A 23,323-nucleotide genomic window follows, 5' to 3' on the forward strand; every position below is an offset into this window, starting at 1 on the left:
TAGATATGCGTTAGATTCTGTTTTGTTTAAATGGCTGATAAAATAAGTTGTGCTGAATGGGATGTATATTCCTGTTTTTGTGTCTTTTTGTAACTTAAGGTTTTGCCTAGAGGGATTCTCTATGTTTTGAATCTGGTTACCCTGTAAGGTATTTAGCATCCTGATTTTACAGAGGTGATGCTTTTACTTTTTCTTCAATTAAAATTCTTCTTTTAAGAACCTGATTGCTTTTTCATTGTTGTTAAGATCCAAGGGTTTGGGTCTGTGTTCACGTATGCAAATTGGTGAGGATTTTTATCAAGCCTTCCCCAGGAAAGGGGGTGTAGAGCTTGGGGGGATTTTTGGGGAAAAGACGTTTCCAAGCGGGCTCTTTCCCGGTTATATTTTGTTAGACGCTTGGTGGTGGCAGCAATAAGGTCCAGCGACAAAAAGTAAAATAGCTTGTACCTTGGGGAAGTTTTAACCTAAGCTGGTAAAAATAAGCTTAGGGGGGTTTTCATGCAGGTCCCCACATCTGTACCCTAGAGTTCAGAGTGGGGAAGGAACCTTGACAGAGTAACTGTGCTGCCATGCGCGATGTTCCCACGACAGCTAACAGCGCATAAGGGAGAAGTACGGGATCCATCCTGTGTCACTGCAGATTCTGGTGTGCACTACAAAAGAATGACAGTTGGAAAAACAGCGCAAAAGGAAGCCAGAGACCTTTGGAGGGGTGGGACAGAAAGCGGTGCACGACGTTACATTTTGCACATCCCAGGATGCGTCGCGCTCTGTTTCCGCATTCCCACAACACCTAGTGACAGATGGTGTCGCCAGGCACTGTGGGATACATACCCACAGTCCATTGCTCTCACTGTGGACAAAGATACCCCAAATGTGGACATAGAATCATAGAATCATAGAATATCAGGGTTGGAAGGGACATCAGGAGGTCATCTAGTCCAACCCCCTGCTCAAAGCAGGACCAATCCCCAATCAAATCATCCCAGCCAGGGCTCAACATGATCTGCTGACAGAGGGAGCAAATGTAGACACGCTTTGGTGACTTTGCTTTTGTCAATTTTTCCTTGGTGACATTAGTTTCATCGAAAAAACTTGCCAGTGTAGACAAGCCCTTAGACATTGGTGTGAAAATCAGCTCTCAGTGTGACAAGGTGATGTGTATGGATTTACTTGTGAGTATGTACAGAAAGCTGTCAGTGGTCTCAGAGCACTGTGAAGATATTAAATACTTTGTTTATCAGCAGAGGTACCATTAACCTCATTTTACAGCTGTGGAAACCGAGGTACCATTAACCTCATTTTACAGCTGTGGAAACCGAGGTACAGAACTACATGGCTTTCTCAAGGTCACACTGAGTCAGGAATAGAACCTTGCTTTCTTGACTCCCAGATTTCACCCATGGCACTAGATTACACTACATAATGGGGGATAATTGAGGTACCAGCCCAGCTGGAGGTATGGGGTTACAGTATCTATAAACATGGTATTGGCAGGAAAAAGATGCCTAGAAAAGCAGAGATCCTGCAAAGCTCATCCACAACTACATTTAAACATCAAAAAAATTACAATGACACCACATAACCCCAAATTATCTTTTTTAATGTCACATTTCACAGGTTATTTATTTAATTATATTTCTTGATAGGGCCCATGGCAGATACAGATTGGGGAAATCAAACTTCCATCACAAAATTCATCCTCCTAGGATTCGGGAATCTCCCTCAACTGCAGGTTCTTCTCTTCCTGCTGTTTCTAGTGATCTACATTGTGACCACGGCCGGGAACATCCTCGTCATTGCACTAGTTGTGGCTGATCAGCACCTTCACACCCCCATGTACTTCTTCCTGGGGAACTTGTCCTGCTTGGAAACCTGCTACGCCTCCACCCTCCTGCCCAGGACGCTGGCCAGTCTCGTGACTGGGGACAGAACCATTTCTGTCAGTGGCTGTGTTGCGCAACTTGATTTCTTTGCTTCTCTGGTAGCTGTGGAATGTTGTCTCTTATCAGTGATGTTTTATGATCGGTATCTAGAGATATGCAAACTATTGCATTATGCAGCCCTTATGAATGGCAGGCTCCGCTTCTGGTTGGCAGCTGGGTCTTGGGTAAGTGGTTTTGTGGCTTGCACCATCACTGCATGTTGGATATCACAAATTATTTTTGTGGCCCCAATGAAATTGACCATTTATTTTGTGATTACACCCCATTAGTAAAACTGTCCTGCAGTGACACCAGCCTGATGGCTCTTGTGACCTTCCTGTTCTCCTCCATATTAACACTGCCTCCCTTTATATTAACCCTGGCATCCTACATGTGTGTCATTGCCACCATCCAGATAATTCCTTCCACAACTGGGAGGCAAAAGGCATTTTCCACCTGCTCCTCTCACCTCATTGTGGTTACACTCTACTATGGGACACTAACCATTGTCTATCTGCTACCAGACACCAACTCATTGAGAGACCTGCACAAAGTGTTCTCTCTCTTCTACACTGCCCTGACTCCCCTGGTCAATCCCCTCATCTACAGCCTGAGAAACAAAGAGGTCAAGGAGGCCTTGAGAAAAGCTGTTAGTGAAATTATGAATTTCATGACAAATAGCAAACTATTTTGTATGTAATTATTGTATTTTGCAATAAAATCAAGATAAGGGGAGCTCATCTGATGGGGTGATGCTGTGAATCACTGCTTGTGCTGGCAGCCCTTACCCATTAGAGCAGTTCTATTAAATACAATGGGACTCCTGATGTGAGGAAGAGCTACATGTCTGAATAAGGGCAGCAGGGCCAAGCAACCTCTGATTCATGTTTCTCGCTGCTGGTGTGGCAATATCAATTAACATGGGCTTGTTTGTCATAATGAGTTTTATTATTTATTATTATTATTATTGTATGATTTAGCACAGAAATCTCTCTCTTTGTTTCCATCTGAGGCTGTCATTCACACTTCCATGGGGTTCTAGAAATGAGAAATCAGAATGATTTGCTGTTTAACCTTCCCTTTCTTCAAAATAGGGATCATAATAGCTACCCCCATCATGTGGCCTTGTGAATATGAAAACATTCAGATTCAGAGTGGACTCTGTGTTTACTCTCCATGATACAACACCTTGCTGTGTAATGGGTTTGACTTTAGTGGGTTTACATCAGTGTAAAATCACAGGGGCAGGTATGGTTTGCTACCGCTGTGTGAGGGTGTCTGGAAATATTATGATAGGTAGCAGCAGGGTAGCTAGAAATGAATCTAAAATTGGTGGTATCTGAGTGGCTTCCTTTCCAGTCAGTAGAATTACATTGGTGCTACTGTGGACAGAATCAATGCAACTGTAGCGTAAGTGGGAGGAATATCAGACTCTATAATCACGTTATCCAGGTAACGTACCCTCATGGTGTGAAAAAATTGCCTACAGGGTCAGGAAGAATCAATTTTAGCCCACACTATGCGGTCTGGTTATCCTCTCACTTATTTCAGTTTTACACCAGTGTAACTGTGATGACTTCACTGGAGTTACTCATAATTTACACCAGCATAAGTGAGAGGTAGTTTTGGCCCATTGACTTCAGTAGAGTTACTTCTGATTGATATTTGGGTGAGTGAGAGGGGAATCAGCCCCACTGAATCCCATTGAGTTACTCCTGATTTGCACCAAGTTGAATGAGAAGAGAATGAGCCCACATGATTATAGAACTTTGCACAAACAGTGAAGTTTATTATGTGGATTTCCCTATTCGCCAATGCCTGCAGGAGCTCAGTCCATAACAACCCCAACTGCTGCCTCAGTATTGGCCACTCCCACTGAGATTTCCATAGCAACCCAGCAGAGTTAGATGCCCCGTGCTCAGACTTCCAATGGGAATTGGCACCTAATTCCCCTAGGCTCCTGCAAAAACCAGAACCTCAGTGAATATCAGATAGATAATATAGCATTCCCATTAGAGAAGTGGGGAGCTAGAGTCACAAAGTTTATAGCCAAAATGTTCACACTAGCTAAATGGAAGCCGAGGAGCTTGGTGACTTTGAAAATCAGGCTTTGTTTCTTTAGGCCTCTCAGCAGATATTTTGGCGCCTATGCTTAGCATCCAAAGTGTGGAAAAGTTGCTGTTTAACGTTCCTCACTTGAAAACTGGGGGCGATAATATTCCTGCTTTTGTCTGGAGAGCTCAAGATGCTGTACGATGTGAGGCAAATATTATACCACATCTGGAAAACCTTCATTATTATAGTTGAGGCCCTGACAGGGGTGAAAAGTATCATTAAGGTCACCCATGACCTTACTGCTGTTGTTCTTGTTTATGTTATGGTAGCATATAGAAACTATGGCTCTGTTGTGCTGGGTGCTGTACAATCACAACAATGGGACAGTCCCTGCCCCAAACAGCTAACAATCTAAGAATAAACTATAGACAACAAGTGGAACAGACAAACAGATGATGAGGAGAGTACAAGGAAACAATTAAATGTAACTGGTCAACATAAATGTCATAAATATAAAGGGAAGGGTAAACCCCTTTAAAATCCCTCCTGGCCAGAGGAAAAATCCTCTCACCTGTAAAGGGTTAAGAAGCTAAAGGTAACCTCGCTGGCACCTGACCAAAATGAGCAATGAGGAGACAAGATACTTTCAAAAGCTGGGAGGAGGGAGAGAAACAAAGGGTCTGTGTCTGTCGGTACGTTGCTTTTGCCGGGGATAGACCAGGAATGGAGTCTTAGAACTTTTAGTAAGTAATCTAGCTAGGTATGTGTTAGATTATGATTTCTTTAAATGGCTGAGAAAAGAATTGTGCTGAATAGAATGACTATTTCTGTCTGTGTGTCTTTTTTGTAACTTAAGGTTTTGCCTAGAGGGATTCTCTATGTTTTGAATCTAATTACCCTGTAAGGTATCTACCATCCTGATTTTACAGAGGTGATTCCTTTATTTCTATTTACTTCTATTTCTATTAAAAGTCTTCTTGTAAGAAAACTGAATGCTTTTCATTGTTCTCAGATCCAAGGGTTTGGGTCTGTGGTCACCTATGCAAATTGGTGAGGATTTTTACCAAACCTTTCCCAGGAAGTGGGGTGCAAGGGTTGGGAGGATTTGGGGAGGAAAGACGTGTCCAAACTACGTTTCCCAGTAAACCCAGTTAGAGTTTGGTGGTGGCAGTGGATATTCCAAGGACAAAGGATAAAATTAATTTGTACCTTGGGGAAGTTTTAACCTAAGCTGGTAAAAGTAAGCTTAGGAGGTTTTCATGCAGGTCCCCACATCTGTACCCTAGAGTTCAGAGTGGGGGAGGAACCTTGACAATGAAAAACATGAAAAACAGTGTGTCCAGTGACACAGCTGCCTAACCATTGTCAGGGTATTTTTGCTGGCATCACAGCAGAGAAGAGTTTTAAGAAGGAGATTTTTGTGTGATCCACAAACTTTACCAAGAATGATTTTATATTTAAAATTCTTCACAAATCAAAGGGAAGAGCTTCCTTCCCATAACTTTTCTCAGGGCGGTTTTTATCTCCTCAGGCTGTAGATGATGGGATTAATCAAGGGTGGCACCACTGAATAAAATGCAGCCACCAGATGCTGCCACAGAGCAGAGTCAGAGGTTGGTGCCATGTATGAAAACATGCCACTGGTGAGGAATAAAACAATGACAGTGAGGTGGGGTAGGCAAGTGGAGATGGTTGTATGGTGACCTTCCACAGAAGGGATTTTCTGCACTGTTGAGAAGATCTGAACATACGACAACATTATCAAAACAGCTTGAAGCTAAATACACACCAAAGGCGATCAGTGCAATTTCACCAGTGTGAGATTCAGAGCATGAGATCCTCAGCAATGGCTGGATGTCACAGAAGAACTGGTTGATAATGGACCCACAGAAGGGTGATGAAAATGTGTTAGCAGTGTGCAAAGCAGAATAGAGACCACCATCCACCCATGACCCGCAGGCTAACTTAACACACCTCCTCTTGTGTATGATCATTGCGTAGTGGAGAGGATTGCAGATGGCAACATATAGGTCAAAAGCCATGATTGTGAGGAGGAATAGCTCTGTAGCTAAGAATGACATAAATAGAAATAAGAAAAGGAGTACTTGTGGCACCTTAGAGACTAACCAATTTATTTGAGCATAAGCTTTCGTGAGCTACAGCTCAATTCATCGGATGCATACTGTGGAAAGTGTAGAAGATCTTTTTATACACACAAAGCATGAAAAAATACCTCTCCCCATGCTTTGTGTGTATAAAAAGATCTTCTACACTTTCCACAGTATGCATCCGATGAAGTGAGCTGTAGCTCACAAAAGCTTATGCTCAAATAAATTGGTTAGTCTCTAAGGTGCCACAAGCACTCCTTTTCTTTTTGCGAATACAGACTAACATGGCTGTTACTCTGAAAACTGTCATAAATAGAAATAGCTGTGCAACACATCCCTGGAAAGAAATGGATGAGCTGTTCATGAGGGAGTTGATGAAGGACTTGGGTACCATGACAGAAATGAAGCAAATATCCAAGAAGGATAGATTTCTCAGGAAGAAGTACATGGGGGTGTGAAGGTGGCAGTCCAGGGTTATTGCCATGATGATGTTAAGATTCCCTCACAAGGATACAATGTAAATAAACAGAAACACCACAAAGTGTAAAAGCTGCAGCTCCTGAACATCAGAGAACGCCATTAGAAAGAATTCACTCATGGCGGTTTGACTGGCCATGATTTTCCTGGCAGTAACATTTTCTCTCTGCAGAGGGAAGGATAAAGAGAATGGTATAATATCAATAACGAGAACAGCAGGAGTCATACATACAGATATCTCCAGGTCTTAAATTCAGCTGGAGCTGTCCAGAGCCGACCTCCGGTAAATATTTTCAAACCCCTTGGAGTTTTTATAGAATGTTGGGGGTGGGGGACATGGGGGGCTTCGGGAAATACTCTATAAGAATAAGCCCTGGATATCTCCCTATATTCTACTCCTGAACACAGTCCTTCAAACTGCTGCATACAGCCAGCTGGAAAACTGAGAGTAATCACCTAAACTATTTTCTGTTTCTCATCCAGGATTGTTTTGCTGGAAAGTTTCCAGTCATCTCTAATGCTCAGTGATTCCTAGGTGGAACACACTAACTACAAGGAATCTCCCTGTTTATTATTAATTTTTTTTGTAAGGTTCTCAAAAACTAAATGAGTGTGAGGTAAATGCCTGGAGGATTCATAGATACAGGACAGATAGATCTAGCTATCCATCTATCTAACTATCTGTGACACTCTTTCACCTAGCACATTGAAACATCAGTAGATGGCCCTACTGTGGGTGGGTAAACTAGTTCTAGCAGGAATCATTTAAAGAATCTAGAGTTCATTACATCTTATGGTCCTTCAGTTTGCAAGGGGATGACAAGGTTTTCCAAAAATAAATTGCCAAACCCTCTGCTCTTTACCCAGTCCTTTCTTAAGTAATAATTAAGGATGCCAAAATGTAAGTATGGATGGCAGGTCTTGGGCCAATAATAATAGCAGAACTAATAACTGAATCAAAATAATAAGAAGGTAGTGCATAGAGTAAGAAAATGAACAAAAGTTATGAAGACTATGGGTAGGAAATATCTGAGATTGCCTGCCTCCCAGAGGTTCTCATATGCCACACCTCTCTGTAAGTGTTAAAGGGCTGACTTCTGTTCTCAGCAACACTGGTGTAAACCTGGAGTCACTAGAGGAGTTTGGGGTTTACATGTTTGGTGTAAGTGAGATCAGAAACTGGGTCAATATCTTATTTCAGTAACAAATCCTGATTACTGCTTAGCAACTCCAACTTCAACAGACACAAACATCACACACCCTCTCAGACTCAGCAACGCAGAATAGAGGGAGTTCAGCATCTCGGAATTTCCCCTGCACATCTATCCAATCTGTCTAAATATAATTTCTGGGATGCCTAGCAGTATGTTATCTATGGGGGGTGGGGGTCTTGTCTGGGCCAAAAAAATAAAGCTAGATCTATTGCAGTGGAGCTGAAGATATCGTACGTTCAAAAGTCTGAGGGAATCGTACCATGCTAAAACAGGCATCTTCCTCTCCGTTTGTGACAGTCTCATTCTTCCTCTGGCTTCACGCTATTTGCTAAGAAGGAAATAATGGTAGCATAGACATGCCCTTGTATCCCAAGGCTGAAATAATGCTGTGGACCAATATATGAGGAAACAACCCCAACAGAAGTAATTTAACTGCACAAACCATGCTACATACATGCAAACAAGGGTGCCTATTCTCCTCCATAATCCACCTGCATGGAGTGAATGAAGTACACCCGTGGAGATAACTGTTGCCATATAGCCTTCAAAGGGCCTTAGGAAAATGTCTCTGGGGTCCCGTAATGAGATGTATGCTTACAGCAGACACTTCCCCACCCTGTATACTATTGTATGTTCACAGCAAGGCACAACAATAGATGTAGGAGCTAACTTCCTCCTGGGTGTAACTCCATCAACTTCTGGGGCGTTATAGCAGAGAAAACTCTGGGCCATGGTTTCTTGTAAGCCTTTCTGCAGTAGCTTAAACTGACTGATTCAAAGATTCATAGATTTGCAGAATTCAAGGCCAGAAGGGGCCATCATGATCTAGTCTGACCTTCTAAGTGTCTTTTGCATTTGGGACCACCAGATTGTTATCATTTGGGTCACTCAGGAATAAATAGCCATGAGGACAATATAGTTACTCTGCATTTAAACTGCAGAACAGGATATGGCCCTGTCAGGGTTCCTTCCCCACTCTGAACTCTAGGGTACAGATGTGAGGACCTGCATGAAAGACCCCCTAAACTTATTTCTACCAGCTTAGGTTAAAACTTCCCCAAGGCACAAAGTCTTTGCCCTTGGATTAGGTAAAATGCTGCCACCACCAAGTGATTTAACAAACAATCCGGGAAAGGACCACTTGGAGTTCCTATTTCCCCAAAATATCCCCCCAAGCCCTTACATCCCATTTCCTGGGGAGGCTTGAGAATAAACAAGATGAGCACAAACCCCTTGGATTTTTAAGACCCAAAAAACCCAGTCAGATTCTTAAAAATCAGAACTTTATTAGAAGAACAAAAAAAGATAAGAGAACAACTCTGTAAGATCAGAATGGAAGATAATGTTACAGGCAGTCAGATTCAAAACACGAAGTCCCCCTAGGCAAAACCTTAAGTTACAAAAAGACACAAATACATGAATACACATTTCCTCCAGTACAGCGAATTTACAAGCCAAAACACAAAGAAAACCTAACGCATTTTCTAGCTAGATTACTTACTATCTTTACAGGAGTTGGAGAGCTTGCATCCTTGATCTGTTCCCGGCAAAGGTATCACAGACAGACAGAAAACTTTCCCACCGCATCCAGATTTGAAAATATCTTGTCCCCTCCTTGGTCATTTTGGGTCAGGTGCCAGCCAGGTTACCCGAGCTTCTTAACCCTTTACAGGTGAAAGGGTTTTGCCTCTGGCCAAGAAGGATTTTATAGCACTGTATATAGAAAGGTGGTTACTCTTCCCTTTATATTTATGACAGGCCCTGTAGCAAATTGCCAGCACTGTTGTGGTGGGTCCCATGCTTTTTCTTCTTATGGGGGGGGAGTCAGGGCATTATCTTTCGCCCTGTTCTTGGGCATCAACTGCCCCGCTAGTGTCCCAGAGAAGGGGGAGGGACCTGAGCCCCACCCTCTACTCTGGGTACCAGCCCAGGGGTCATAGGAATAGCGGCAAAGTGCTTGAAACTGTGATTCCTTCCCCTGGGCTACTTCCCTCTTCGCCCCTTCAGTTTCTTGGGCTTCCCGCCCTCTCTCCACTTGGGTAGGGTTTCTCCCAAACCCTTGTGTCTGGGGAGTCCCTCTGCTCTGCGTGAGCAGGGTTTCCCTTTACCTAGTGTTCTGGTCTTCTGACCCACAACAGTGCTCCTCCAAACTCCTTCCTCTGTTTGACTAAAGCAGGGTATTTTATCAGGTATCTGGCAGGGCCTTAATTGGCTCCAGGTGCTCTAATTAACCTGTACTAACCTCTCCTCCATCTAGAGGGAACAAGGATCTGACCATCCTGGGGCTTACATATCTCCCATAGATCACTCTTCTGCTGCCCTCTGGACCTGCTGTATCACAGGCCATTATAGTTTTCAAAGCTAAGGGTATGAAACTCATCATACCAATGGAGAAGAGAACTGAGAGGAGAAATGGTGCATGGACTATAGAAATTCAACTACCCTTTCATCTAGAGAGGTGTTCCCATTGGTGGGGGTTAGAGCTGGTTGGATTTTCCCCCCCTGTGGAAAATTTTGACTTTTCAATGCAAAATAGAAAACTGAGATATTTCAATTCAGAAATGCTACCCTGGAGCCTCCTGGGAATTGTAGTTCAGATGCCTCATGCTCCCATTCATCTCTACAGACTGAGCTTATTGGTCAGACTACATCTCATATGATGCACCATGGTCTCGCCTCTTGGTGAGGGGAGATAGTGCATCTTGGAACTCCCTTAGCATGGTGGATCATGGGAGATAAAGTCCAGCTGGGAAGTCCAGTCCATAAAGGAGAATGAGGACATAGAAAAGGTACAGAGAAGGGCAACAGAAATGATTAGGGGTGTGGAACAGCTTCCATATGAGGAACAATTAAAAAGACTGGGACTGTTCAGCTTGGAAAAGAGATTACTAAGGGGGGATATGATAGAGGTCTATAAAATAGTGACTGGAATGGAGAAACTGAATAGTGAAGTGTTATGTCCATTCACATAGAGCAAAAATCAGGGGTAACCTGATGAAAGTAATAGGCAACAGGTTTAAAAGAAACAAGAGGAAGTACTTCTCCACTTAACACACAGTCAACCTGTGGAACTCATTGCCAGGGGATGTTGTGAAGGTCAAAACTATAACTGGGTTTAAAAAGAATTAGATAAGCTCATGGAGGATAGGTCCATAAATGACTATTAGCCAAGATAGTCAGAGATGCAGCTTCAATTCCCCCGTCTCTGCCAGAGGTGGAAAAAAGCATTTGAATGGGGTGTCCCAGCCTCAGTCTCTACTGTTGAAGCTCTTCAACTGTGGATAAATAATGAAAGAGTCATTGGAGCAGGGGAACTGGACCTGAGGTCTTCCACCTTCCTGGACTACAAAATCATTCAGACTCTCAGTCTCTCTCTCTTTGGCCCAAGGACTATTTAAATATTTATCCACAATGGAACAGTCATTGGGCCAGAGAGAGTGATGATGGACCTATTTATGTTACTTTACATTTTTCCAACACAGAAAAAAAGGCATCACCAGGAAAAGCTTTAGTCATCACCATTGTGATGAGATTTGATAGTGAAGTAAAAACCAGGAGCTTTATTGATCAGGCCTGCACTGCTGGGGCATTCATACAACACTGATGGAAGTCTCAGGCATCAGATCTCCAGATTGTAGGGTAGTTCTTTAATGGATCTACTCCAGTTCACAACAGCAGAGGATCTGGGCTCATACAATCTATCCATCATGCTAGGGAATTTTGCCATCAGTTAATGTTAACATGGTTAATTCCTCACTGAGTTAGTGGTCCTGATTCCCCACTTTGTAACACCTATTTATAATCAAATATTTCCTAATTTACACTGGTGGGATTGTAAAGAGAATCAGGCCACTTGAAGTCTTTAAATCAAGATGTGAGGACATCAGTAACTCAGTCAGAGGTTAAGGGTCTATTAAAGGAGGTTCTGTGGCCTGCGATGTGCAGGAGGTCAGACTAGATAATCACTATGGTCCCTTCTGAACTTAACTTAACTCTATTATGGAGTTAGACCATCATCGCCTCTCACCTATTACTTCTCTTCTTCATCATTTCAGGATCTCCCTCAATCTTCTTACATCCTGGAGGGAAGGAAGCTTGTTTCCTCTCTATCTTCCTCCCCTTGAATGCTGAGTATCTTCTTTCTGCTGTCATCTCCCAGCCCCTTTGTGGGTGCAATTTTCCCACCACAATGCACGAATAGTTCAAACCACATTGTACACTGTGGCAGACAGGAAGAACATGGTTCCTGGGTGGTATCTGGGTGGAGCTGGGCTGTTTCCTCCATGCCCCCTGTCCATTCCCATATATCACACTCGATAATAGGGATTGGTTCTCTTTAACAGCCAGTCATTACTCTGCTTCAATTCTGCCATGGCCTGGAATGAGGCTCTCCATGACAGCCATGTATGGCAACTCCAAATCCTTGAAAAAGTAAATACCAAACATTGAGGGACTTACTGAATTCTTACTGAGACAAAATTCCAATGACGTTAATGGGGCTACTGACATGGGTCATGATGATGCCCAGTGATTAACAAACAATTGAATTTAACCCCTGTCCTGACCCAAATCCCCACACCTAATGTAAATAGATTTATAGCATGGAGTGACATCACTCAGCTCTAGAAACTTATCCCATAGCTGAGTGCAGTTGGAAATGTCATGCAAGCTGCAACCATGCTGGCTGCCATCTCTCCTCTTTGATGGATCAGTAAGACCTCAGCAGTTCAGTGACTGTGGTATTCTAGTGTAAATATACACCATCTATGTGCAGAAGATCCTGTCTCCCTCTAGTGTCTGGACAAAGCAAGTATAGCAGCCTGACATTAATTGACATGCAAAGATGTTATTCCTTTAAGTCAAATGGCAGAGTCCTCAGATTTTGTTACAAATGATTCTGGATTTAATATCTTAGAACGACCTAACTAGCTACCAAACAATTTATCCTATACATATCTATCTTATATGCTAAGTGTTAAAATATTTGCAGATGACACCAAACTGAAAGGGGTTGCAAGCACTTGGGAGAACAGGTTTAGAATTGTATGAGTCATTGGAGCTGGCATTGTCACTCTGGCCATCTTATTGATCTGAGTACTTTTTAACCAGCTCCTTATTCACCCTTCATTGCACTCAGACAGGGAGATGACACAAACATCTATGTTTTTTAGGCTGCCCTGAGAGCAAACTTAACCCTTTCCCCCTGACTGGGTAGTCATGAATCCTATAGGTGAAAATGTGGTAACCTAGTACAAATATGCACCATTTATGTGCACAAGATTCTGTCTCTGAACAAAACAAATACAGCAGCCTGCCACGAATTGACATGCAAAGAATTTTATTCCTTTAGGTCAAGTGTTAGAGACCTGAGTTTTTTGTTACCGGTGATTCAGGACTCAATACATTTTGTAGATAGATAGATAGGTTCTACATATCCCATACACATCAGTCTTATATGTTTTTGTCTATAAAATATAAAATAAAATATCAAATATGACACCAGACTGCAAAGGGTTTGCAAGTACTTGGGAGGAATGCTTTAGAATTCCATGAGTCATTGGAGCTTGTATTGTCTCTCTGACCCCCTTGTTGATCTGGGTCAGTTTCAACCAGATCCTTAATGACTCTTTATTCCACCCAGACAGGGAGTGACACACACACCTATGTTTCTTAGGCTGCCGGGAGAGCAAACTTAACCCTTTTTCCATGACTGGGTAGTCATGAATCTTATAGGGGAAACTGAGGCACACATAGGGCTCATAAAATATTACATAAAATCCCACTTCATCACAGGCATACTAACAGGAGTATTATATGCAAGACATGAGAAGTAATTGTTCTGCTCTACATGGTACTGGTGATCATGCAGATGGAATATTGTGTATGCATTTGGGCACCACACTTAAAGAAAGAAGTGGACAGTTTTGGCAGACAGTGGGTGGAAAGGATCCAGGAATGGTAGAATTTTAGTTTCCAGCCCCAAATGGCCTGTCCAGGGAGCAAGAGTGGGGAAGCAAAGAGGAAGAAACTGCATCTTCCTGAGTCAGAAATCCTTCACATGGCTGGTCCTGGGATAGAGTAGCAGAGAACCACCACCTCTCTGATGAAGCATAGGAACAGGTTGCTTGTAGCCTTGAATAACACCATTAGGGGCCAAGTCATCAATGAGAAGTCTTGGCCCACCTGTAGAGTTACCTTACCTCGGAGTCATTTCACCTAATAGAACTGTAGTATGCAAATTATTAGCAGAGAAAGAGTGAGGATTGGTTGAGTTACCTCTGATGTCACCATGGCCCAACTTTAGAGGGACCTGATCTACTGACTTGGCCATGTGGAAAACTTATTCTGAATCTAATGATTAGACACAACTTTTCTTAACAATTTAGCTTCATTAAAACCTAATATCTTCAAATGTAGCCTACAAACTTATTTGAAATGAGGATGAACACTGTGGAAAGTGTGAAGAGTATGTTTATTCCAGTTTTAAGATCACTTGGGAGAAAGCAAGGAGATGGCAAAAGCTCAGTTTCAATCAGACCACTGTCTTAATTATTATATTCTCATGAACTAATTAAGGTATTTGCTTGCAAAGTCATTCAAACTCCAAGAATAAGTAAGCCAAGATCAGGGAGGATACACAGTATTCTTCAGAGCAGGGGTGCAGTGTATTTTTAAGGCTTTGGCTTGGTGTTCTAATTTTCCTCCAGAATGTGTCCAATGGCCAGAGGTAGACAACACCGAGACTCTGCACTTGAATTCAGGGAGTCCTGATTCTGATATTCATGAGTTCAACAGGCACACAAAGAGGAAGATGGACTACTCATGTGAGTCAGTTTGCAAGCTCATATCTCCATGATTGGTCCATTAAAATATATATATATAGGTTTAAAATATCTGTATTCTTGGGAAAGAAAAAAAAATACAGACAGCTTTTCTGAAGGCTTCCTTCACCTCCTTGTTTCTCAGGCTGTATATCAGGGGGTTGACCAATGGAGTCAGGACTCCATAGAAGACAGAGAACACTTTGTTCAGGTGCCTTAGTGCATCAGAGTCTGACACCAAATACACAATGACTAGAGTCCCGTAGAAAATTGTCACCACAATGATATGAGAGGAGCAGGTGGAAAAGACCTTTTTCCTCCCAGTGGTGGAAGGAATTCTCAGGATGGTGGAGATGATACAAACATAGGATGCCAGGGTCAACAGAAATGGAGGCAATGTAAAAATGGAGGAATTTATGAAAGCAGTAACTTCCACTGTGTGGGTGTCACTGCAGGACAGTTTTATTACTGGGCTTAAATCACAAAAGAAATGGTCAATTTCATTGGGGCCACAGAATGTTATCTGTGAGATCATAGATATACAGACAGCAATAGATATAAATCCACCTATCCATGACCCGACCACCAGCTTGATACAGAACCTGCTATTCATAAGGGTTGCATAATGCAGAGGTTTGCATATCGCTAAATAACGATCATAGGACATCACAGATAAGAGAGAACATTCAGTGGCTGCCAGAGAACCAAAGAAATATAATTGTGTCAGGCAGCCGCTAACAGAAATGGTTCTGTCCCCAGTCAGGAGACTGGCCAACATCCTGGGCAAGATGGTCAAGGTGTAGCAGGTCTCCAAGCAGGACAAGCTCCCCAAGAAGAAGTACATGGGTGTGTGAAGGTGCTGATCAGCCAGAACTAGTGCAATTATGAGGATGTTTCCGGCCAGAGTCACAACACAGATCACTAGAAACAGCAGGAAGAGAAGACTCTGCAGTTGAGGGAAAGTCCCAAATCCCAGCAGGATGAATTCTGTGATGGTCGTTTGATTTCCCTGGCATTTGTTCATTGTTGGTTTCATCTAGGGGAAATAAAACAAATTCTGCAATTTATAGCGTAACTTCTATTTCAAAACAGTAAGCATTTCAATTCCGACTTCTCCCTGCTGGTTCCATCCCAACGGGTGAGTGAAGACACCAGATGGTGATGGCATTTTGGGAAAAATTTTCCTAAGGGCCTAAGTGTAATCACCTTGAAAACGTTCCTATTGTCTGGTATCTCTATGGTTGAACACATCTCAGCTGCAGAACTCCTGACCATACTTGTATATTACTTTAGCCACTATGTCTGAGATTATCAGTGAAGACTAAGAAAATTAAATGTCACTCTCCTGGCCTCCTATGAAAACCCCAGCCAAAGGCTCAGACCTAATTTGGTATGTTGGGCTCATACCTAGTTTAGCCATACTTACACTTCAGAGTCCAGCAGATTCCAGTGGAGTGGACACTAGAATTCAATTCCAGAAACTTGGGTTTTATTCCTGGCTCATCCACTCCCAGACCTTGAGCTTGTCCTTTCCTCTCTCTGTGCCTCTGTTCCCTCCTCTGTGAAATCATTGATGACAATACCACTTACCGTTTTCTTAATGTGATTTGAGGTTTATGAAACAAGAGCTCTCAGCATATGCTCCATTGCTCTTGTGTAAAATAGAGATGCTACTTAAGACACTTGACAAAGTTCTTTAATATCTCTGTTCATGAGTGCTGTATAACTTAAATGCTATAAAACTGCTATGCGACCATGCATAACTTTCAATACAGAATAGGAAGAGAACCTAACCATGCCTCACAGTCACAGCATATGTTTATATTTCCATCTCAATTTCTGCAGAAATGGCATCAATTGTTCTTTTAACAACACTGAACATTTCTAGACATTTCCCTTTTTCCCTTCATTCTGCAGGGATATATCTCTCAAATCGCTCCTAAAAAGAATCAGATAGTTTGTTCGTTTATCTTCAAGGATATGCACCATTATTTCTGAGAGCGACACAACAATAAAAATTGATGGATAACATTTTCAAAAGTGCCCAAAACTATCCATGCACCTAAACCTGCAGATAGGACCCTTTGAACATCTGGCCCTGAGACAGCGTGCTAACGAGCATAGGAGGGATAACTACATTAAGGAGGTCTGCCAATACTTCCTTGGCTAAGGCTGCTGTGACAGTTTGGGGAATATATGTTTTTCCAGTTGTTAATTCCATTTGGTTTTATGAATGTTATTTCTACTGTAATCACCTTTCTGGATGAGATCATCTCTTTGGTACCAGGAAACATGTACCTGGTTGTGGAGAAGCTATGCCTGGAAAGCAGTGAGAAAGCCATTAAGGACCATCAACACTGAATGGCTCACCCCTGGTGAAGCAGTGGGAGTGTGCTGAGAGACACAGAGCTAGGAACAGTGACCAGTTACCACCTAGATCAGGGGGCTCAGCAGCACATGGGATTCAGAAGCTGGAGCCAATGACAACAGTCCAGAGTCAGTTCAGAGCGGGGAACAGGACCAGGATGTCACAGTTGCATCTAGGTTTCCGCTGTGACTAAAATTTGAAATTGTCCCGTAGACAAACCCATAGGGACATTCTGTCACCCAAAGAAGAGAACTCACCCCTCGCAGGATCTGCTGATTTCTAGAGTCACCTATGAGACACAAGGATTCTGATGACCATCAGAGATTTGCTACTAAAAGCGCTGTTGTCATGGTTTGTTATTTGACTCTCACTGTTTTTGTAATCTCGTTGCTACTGCCAGAAAGCACAGATAGGGTTGAAATTTGGCAATATGATGGAATAACGTCACATATGTGGAAATATGTTCTTGATCTGTTCAACATAACTACAGATATAATCTGACACACAATTAATGCCCAAGCCCATACATGCCCTCACCCACCACACACTCTCTCTCTCTCATTCAGGTGTATATACCCTAGTCATGAGAATCTAATAATTTTCCAGTGGGTGCAGGAGAATGACTCACATACAGTGGGAACATGAAATGCAAGAAATGGGGCCACTCAGAAGGAAATTAACCCAGTTTGGAATTTTGCTTAAACTAGAATGAATGGACTGAGGTTTCTGAAATGCTGAAAGTGTTTCAATGGGACTTATTCACCTAATTGACATAAAGGGAGATTTTCAGTGGCAAAAATAGGGCAGACAGGTTGAAATTCCAAACATTGGCCATGACTGACTCAGTTGAACGTAAAATCTATATAGTAAGATTCCAGGAGAGTGACTCTGTGTGTCACTCTAAAGCATACTACGCCTGAAAAACCAAAGGGATCCTGTAAAAGGTGGCAGCATAGACCAATAGCTAAGGATGAATACAAAAGAATACCGCAAGTACATAGGGACAAAATCAGAAAGGCTAAGGCACAAAATGAGTTACACCTAGCAAGGGTCATAAATAAGAAAAGGAATTGTAAGTACATTAGGAGCAAGACAAAGATGAAGAAAAGTGGGGGTCCTATAGCTGTCAGGAAAGGAGAGCTAATAACGGATGACATCGAGAAGGCTGACAAATCAACACAACCATGTACACAATAAAACAACTACCACACACAATAACCCCAAGCACACATAGCCCCTCACTGCAGTGCACATCTGCACAAATTAACACAAATGTCCCAGTACAACACGAGAAATACACAAATGAACACAACCACCCACACAACTCAACCAGCACACACAATAACCCCAAACATCACTCTGAACACTAGAATTTCTGTTGAATCCATATGAAATGATGGAAATGGTTACAAACATGGCTGACAGCTCTGTCTGTTTAGATTATCACCTGGTTCCATTATCACTGGGATTAACGGTCTGTTATTGTCCAGTTTTTAAATTCTCAGCCATTTGGGGTTTTTTTTAACACATGTGAGTTTACAAATTACACTCTTGTGACAGCATAGGCTTTCAGCTAGTAGAGAAGAAGTGACCAGATTGTCTCCAGGGATAGAAGCTTGACAAGCGACCTGGCTGACATGGCAGCTAAATGGCAGGTAACATTTAGAAGAAGAAGGATCTCAGACATATTCGAAAAGATTAGCTATAACTTTTAAAAGCTGTTCATTTATCCCTAGTGGATGGAGATCAAGATGTTGCCCTCCTTTGCCCTCCTTACTCCGATTCCTCCCTTCTTTACCCTCACACTTTTCTGTTCTTCTTTTTTTTTCTATTCTCCCATTACTATTGTTTGTGTGTGTGTGAAATCAATAAAATATAAATAAATCAATAAATAAAAAGAAACGTGCACCCTTAAAAGTGAATTACTGTAACTCAGTTAACATGAAAAATAAAATGAAGATTTAAGCTTTTTGAGGAGTTAATAAGGAAACAATTCTCCTCTCACTTACCCTAATATAGATCAGGAATAACTGCACTGAAGTCAATAGAGATGCACTGCTATAAAACTGGGATAGATGAGAGAAGAATGACACCAAAAGAGAGGCATCGTCTTCTTCAATTTTTAATGTCTCTCTATAAATTCATGCCCAATGCACCTGCACAGACACAGATTATCACTTTCACAGCACCATTCCCCATGTGCTGTGTTGCAATCACCTCCATATATAGTCTGGTGACCACGTGGGAATTATTCCCAAAAAGCATCTGCTGCGATGTTGCCCAGCAACTGGAGCCATCCTTAGTAACAACTGACGAAGAGGTCAGCCTTCCATAACAACACAAGGTTTTCTTCTCCATCTGATACAGGGATGGGTTTTAGAACAGAGAGCTTCAATCCGAGGAGATTGAAGAGGTGAGAAGGGGGCTATTGGTCATCAGACAAAGCATCAGAGAGGTGCAATATGATCATCATTCCGTAGCCATTGCCAGGCTGGAGCACCAGGGTTATTGGTGACCCTCCATCACCCTCATTTCATGCTAGGAAGCAGATTCAGTCCTGCTGTATCTCCAATATCTTTGATGGAGCTGGACCATCATTGCCTCTTTCTTATTACTTCCTTCGTTCAGCATTTCAGGATCTCCCTTGTCTTTCCACATGATGGAGAAAAGGGAGATTTTTCCCTCTCTTCCTCCTCCTAAATGTTGTATATCTTTTTTCTGCCTTCATCTCCCAGCCCTTCCTGGGGTGCGATCCTCCCTCCACAATACATGAATAGTTGTATACACTCTGGGATTCAGGAAGAACATGGCCCTTGGGTGGGATCTGGGTGGAACTGTTCTGTTTCTTCAGCACCCCCTGTCCTTTCCCATGTATCACACTCAATAATAGTGATTGCTCCTCTTTACCAGCCATTCATTACTCTGCCTCCATTCTGCCATAGCCTGGAAACAGCCTCTCCAATATGTATTCTCCGCGACAGCCACATATGGCAACCCCAAAATCCTTTTAAAGTTAATGCCAAAAAGTGAGTGACTGAATTCTTATTCAGGCAAGCTTCCTGTGACGTTAATGGGGCTACTCACATTGAGGATCGAAGATTCACAGGCAATTGAATTTTGACCCCTGTCCTCACCCATACCCCCCACCTAATGCAACTAGATTTATAGCACAAGAGTGACATCACTCATCTCTAGACACATCTCCCCAGAGTGCTGCTGGAATTGCCTTGCACGCTACAACTATGCTGGCTCTGGTCTCTCTTCTTTGGTGGATCAGTAAGACCTTAGCACTTTAGCGGGTGTGGTAACCTAGTGTAAAGATCACCATGTATATGGGCAAGATTCTGTCTCCCTCTAGTGTCTGGACAAAACAAAGACAGCAGCCTGCCACAAATTGACATGCAAAGAATGTTATTCCTTTAGGTCAAGTGCAGAGGCCTGAGTTTTTGTTACAGGTGATTCTGGATTCAATACATTTCAGAGAGAGAGAAGGTATCTATCTACCCCCATACACATCTGCCTTATACATTTCTGGTTATAAAATTTGCAGGTGACACCAAACTGAAAGAGGTTGCAAGAACAGCTTTAGAATTCCATGAGTCTTTGGAACTTCTATTGTCTCTCTGACCCCCTTGCTGATCTGTGTCAGTTTCAACAAGTTCCTTAATGACTCTTCATTCCACGCAGACAGTGAGTGACACACACATCTATGTCTCTTAGGTTGCCTGGAGAGCAAATTTAACCCTTTTCCCCCCAACTGGGTAGTCATTAAGCTTACAGGGGAAACTGAGACATGCATAAGACATGCATATTACAAACCTTCCCACTTTGTCACAAGTGTATTAATAAGGGTATCATATGCAAGATATGGCATATAATTTTTCAGCTCTTCTCAGCACTGGTGAGGAGTTAGATGGAGTAACCTGCAGCACTAGAACTTGGGACCACGAGGGTTCTGGGTTGCTGAAGCCTCCACAGACTGCCCACTGATCTTTCTTCAGACCTGCTCCTGAGAGATCACAGACTCCAGCTTCTGACCCAGCCTGTCTCCTGGTTTGCACTCTGGCCTGTCCCGGATTCTGACCCTCGAGTACCTGACTCCCGACTGCCACTAGGTCTGACTGCTCATGACCCAGGGGTGACAAGTATTGTGTCCAGATTTGGGTACCGCACTTTAAGAAAGATGTGGACACATTTTATCAGGCTGTGGGTGGGAAGGATCAGAGAATGGCAGAATGTTAGTTTCCAGCCCCAGTGACCTGGCCAGCAGCAAACCACAGCTGTCACGGAGCAAGGGGGGAGAAGAGAGGAGGGAACTGTGTCTTCCTGAGTCAGAAATCCTTCTCTTGGGCTGGTCCTGGGACAGTGTAGCAGAGAACCACCACGTCTCTGATGAAGCACAGGAACAGGTAGCTTGTGGCAATGAAATGCTGAATAACACTGATGGGGGCCAAGTCATCAGTGAGAACTCTTGGCCCACCTGTAGAGTTACCTTCCCTTATTCAGTCATTTCAGGTAATAGAACTGCCACATTCCAATTAGCAGGAGATGAAGAGTGGGGATTGGTTGATTTACCTCTGATTTCACCAAGGTCCCGACACAAAGTGACCTGAGCTACTGACTTGGCCATGTGTAAAATGTATTCCTAAATAATTCCTAAATTCTGAGCTACTGACTTGGCCATGTGTAAAATGTATTCCTAAATAATTCCTAAATTCCTAAAATGTATTCCTATTCTAGTGATTTGACAAAATTCTTTTTAACAATTTAGCTTCATAAAAACATAGTGTCTTCAAATGTAACCTACACACATATTTTAAATGAGTTCTTGCATTGAGGAAAGTGTGAAGAGAATGTTTCATTCCAGTTTTAAGATCACTCGGGACAAAGCTAGATATGACAAATGCTAAATTTCTTAAGGATCTTATTTTAATTATTTTATTCTAATGAACTAATTAAAATATTTACTTGCAAATTCATCCACTCAAAGAATAATAATCCAAATTCAGGGAGGATGCACAGTATTCTTCAGACATTAGTGTGGGAGTGAGGGTCCAGTGAATGTCTAAGGATATTCCTTGGTGTCCTAGTTTTCCTGTAACACGAGTCAGATGGCCACAGTAGGCAACACCCAGACTCTACACTTGATTTCAGAAAGCCATGATTCTGATAATCATGAATACATATATATAAGCCTAAAATCTCTCTATTCATTTAAAAGACAAAAAATCTACGACAGCTTTTCTCAAAGGCTTCCTTCACCTCCTTGTTTCTCAGACTGTATATGAGGGGGTTGACCAATGGGGTCAGGACTCCATAGAAGACAGAGAACACTTTGCTCAGGTCCCTCAGTGCATCAGAGTCTGATATCAAATACACAATGATTAGAGTCCCATAGAAAATTGTCACCACAATGAGATGAGAAGAGCAGGTGGAAAAGGTCTTTTGCCTCCCGATGGTGGAAGGGATTCTCAGGATGGTGGAGATGATACATACACAGGATGTCAGCGTCAATAGAAATGGAGGAAATGTGAATATGGAGGAATGTATGACAGTTGCACCTTCCAGGATGTGGGTGTCACTGCAGAATAGTTTTATTATTGGACTAAAATCACAAAAGAAATGGTCAATTTCATGGGGACCACAGAATGTTAATTGTGAAATCGTAGATAGTACGAAGGCAACAGACATAAATCCAGTTATCCATGACCCGACCACTAGCTAGAGGCACAACCTGTCTCATTCATCCAAACCACCTTGGTCTTCACCTCCCCATTCTGTGGCCCCAACAAAATCGACCATTTCTTCTGCGATGTGGTGTCGGTGCTCCGGCTGGTTTGTGCCGACACATCCCGCAATGAAATGTCCAACATCACAGTCACTGTGGTCTTCCTCACCACCCTGTTCATGCTCATCCTCACCTCCTATGCCCACATCATCACCACTGTCCTGAGAATGTCCTCACCAAGGAGCAGGCACAGAGCCTTCTCCACCTGCTCCTCATATCTTGTGATGGTGACACTCTTCTACGGCTCTGGCATGGTCATATATCTGCATCCCAAATCCAGCTACATGCTAGAGAATGACAAGCTGCTGTCCCTCTTCTATACCGTGGTCACCCCCATGATGAACCCCAACATCTACAGCCTGAGGAACGAGGAGATGAAGGGGGCACAGAGGAGGAGGGTGGCTGGGAAGAGGTTGTCCCCATTACAAAAAGGGTTTTGCCTCAGGCTAACTTAGAACCCAACCCTGAAGCCACTGGAGTCAATCACAGTGTTCCCATTGACTTCAAAAGCAGCTACTTTTCACATGCCCAATTTAAAACATAGGGGAAGGATAAACTGGTGGTTTA

General features: G+C 42.7%; 1 protein-coding gene and 1 pseudogene across 1 annotated transcript; one reads left to right on the top strand and one right to left on the bottom strand.

The window, feature by feature from the left end:
* The first annotated feature begins 1,654 nt into the window (after positions 1 to 1,654).
* LOC141998884 (olfactory receptor 10A7-like) lies at positions 1,655 to 23,211 on the top strand. The gene is made up of 2 exons (XM_074971853.1): positions 1,655 to 2,122; positions 22,690 to 23,211. The coding sequence occupies exons 1-2, from the start codon at positions 1,655 to 1,657 to the stop codon at positions 23,209 to 23,211; spliced, it is 990 nt and encodes a 329-aa protein (XP_074827954.1).
* LOC141998785 (olfactory receptor 14A16-like) lies at positions 5,500 to 6,704 on the bottom strand (annotated as a pseudogene).
* Positions 23,212 to 23,323: the final 112 nt, after the last annotated feature.

Source organism: Natator depressus, chromosome 14 (genome assembly GCF_965152275.1).
Source record: "Natator depressus isolate rNatDep1 chromosome 14, rNatDep2.hap1, whole genome shotgun sequence".
Taxonomy (NCBI): Eukaryota; Metazoa; Chordata; order Testudines; family Cheloniidae; genus Natator; species Natator depressus.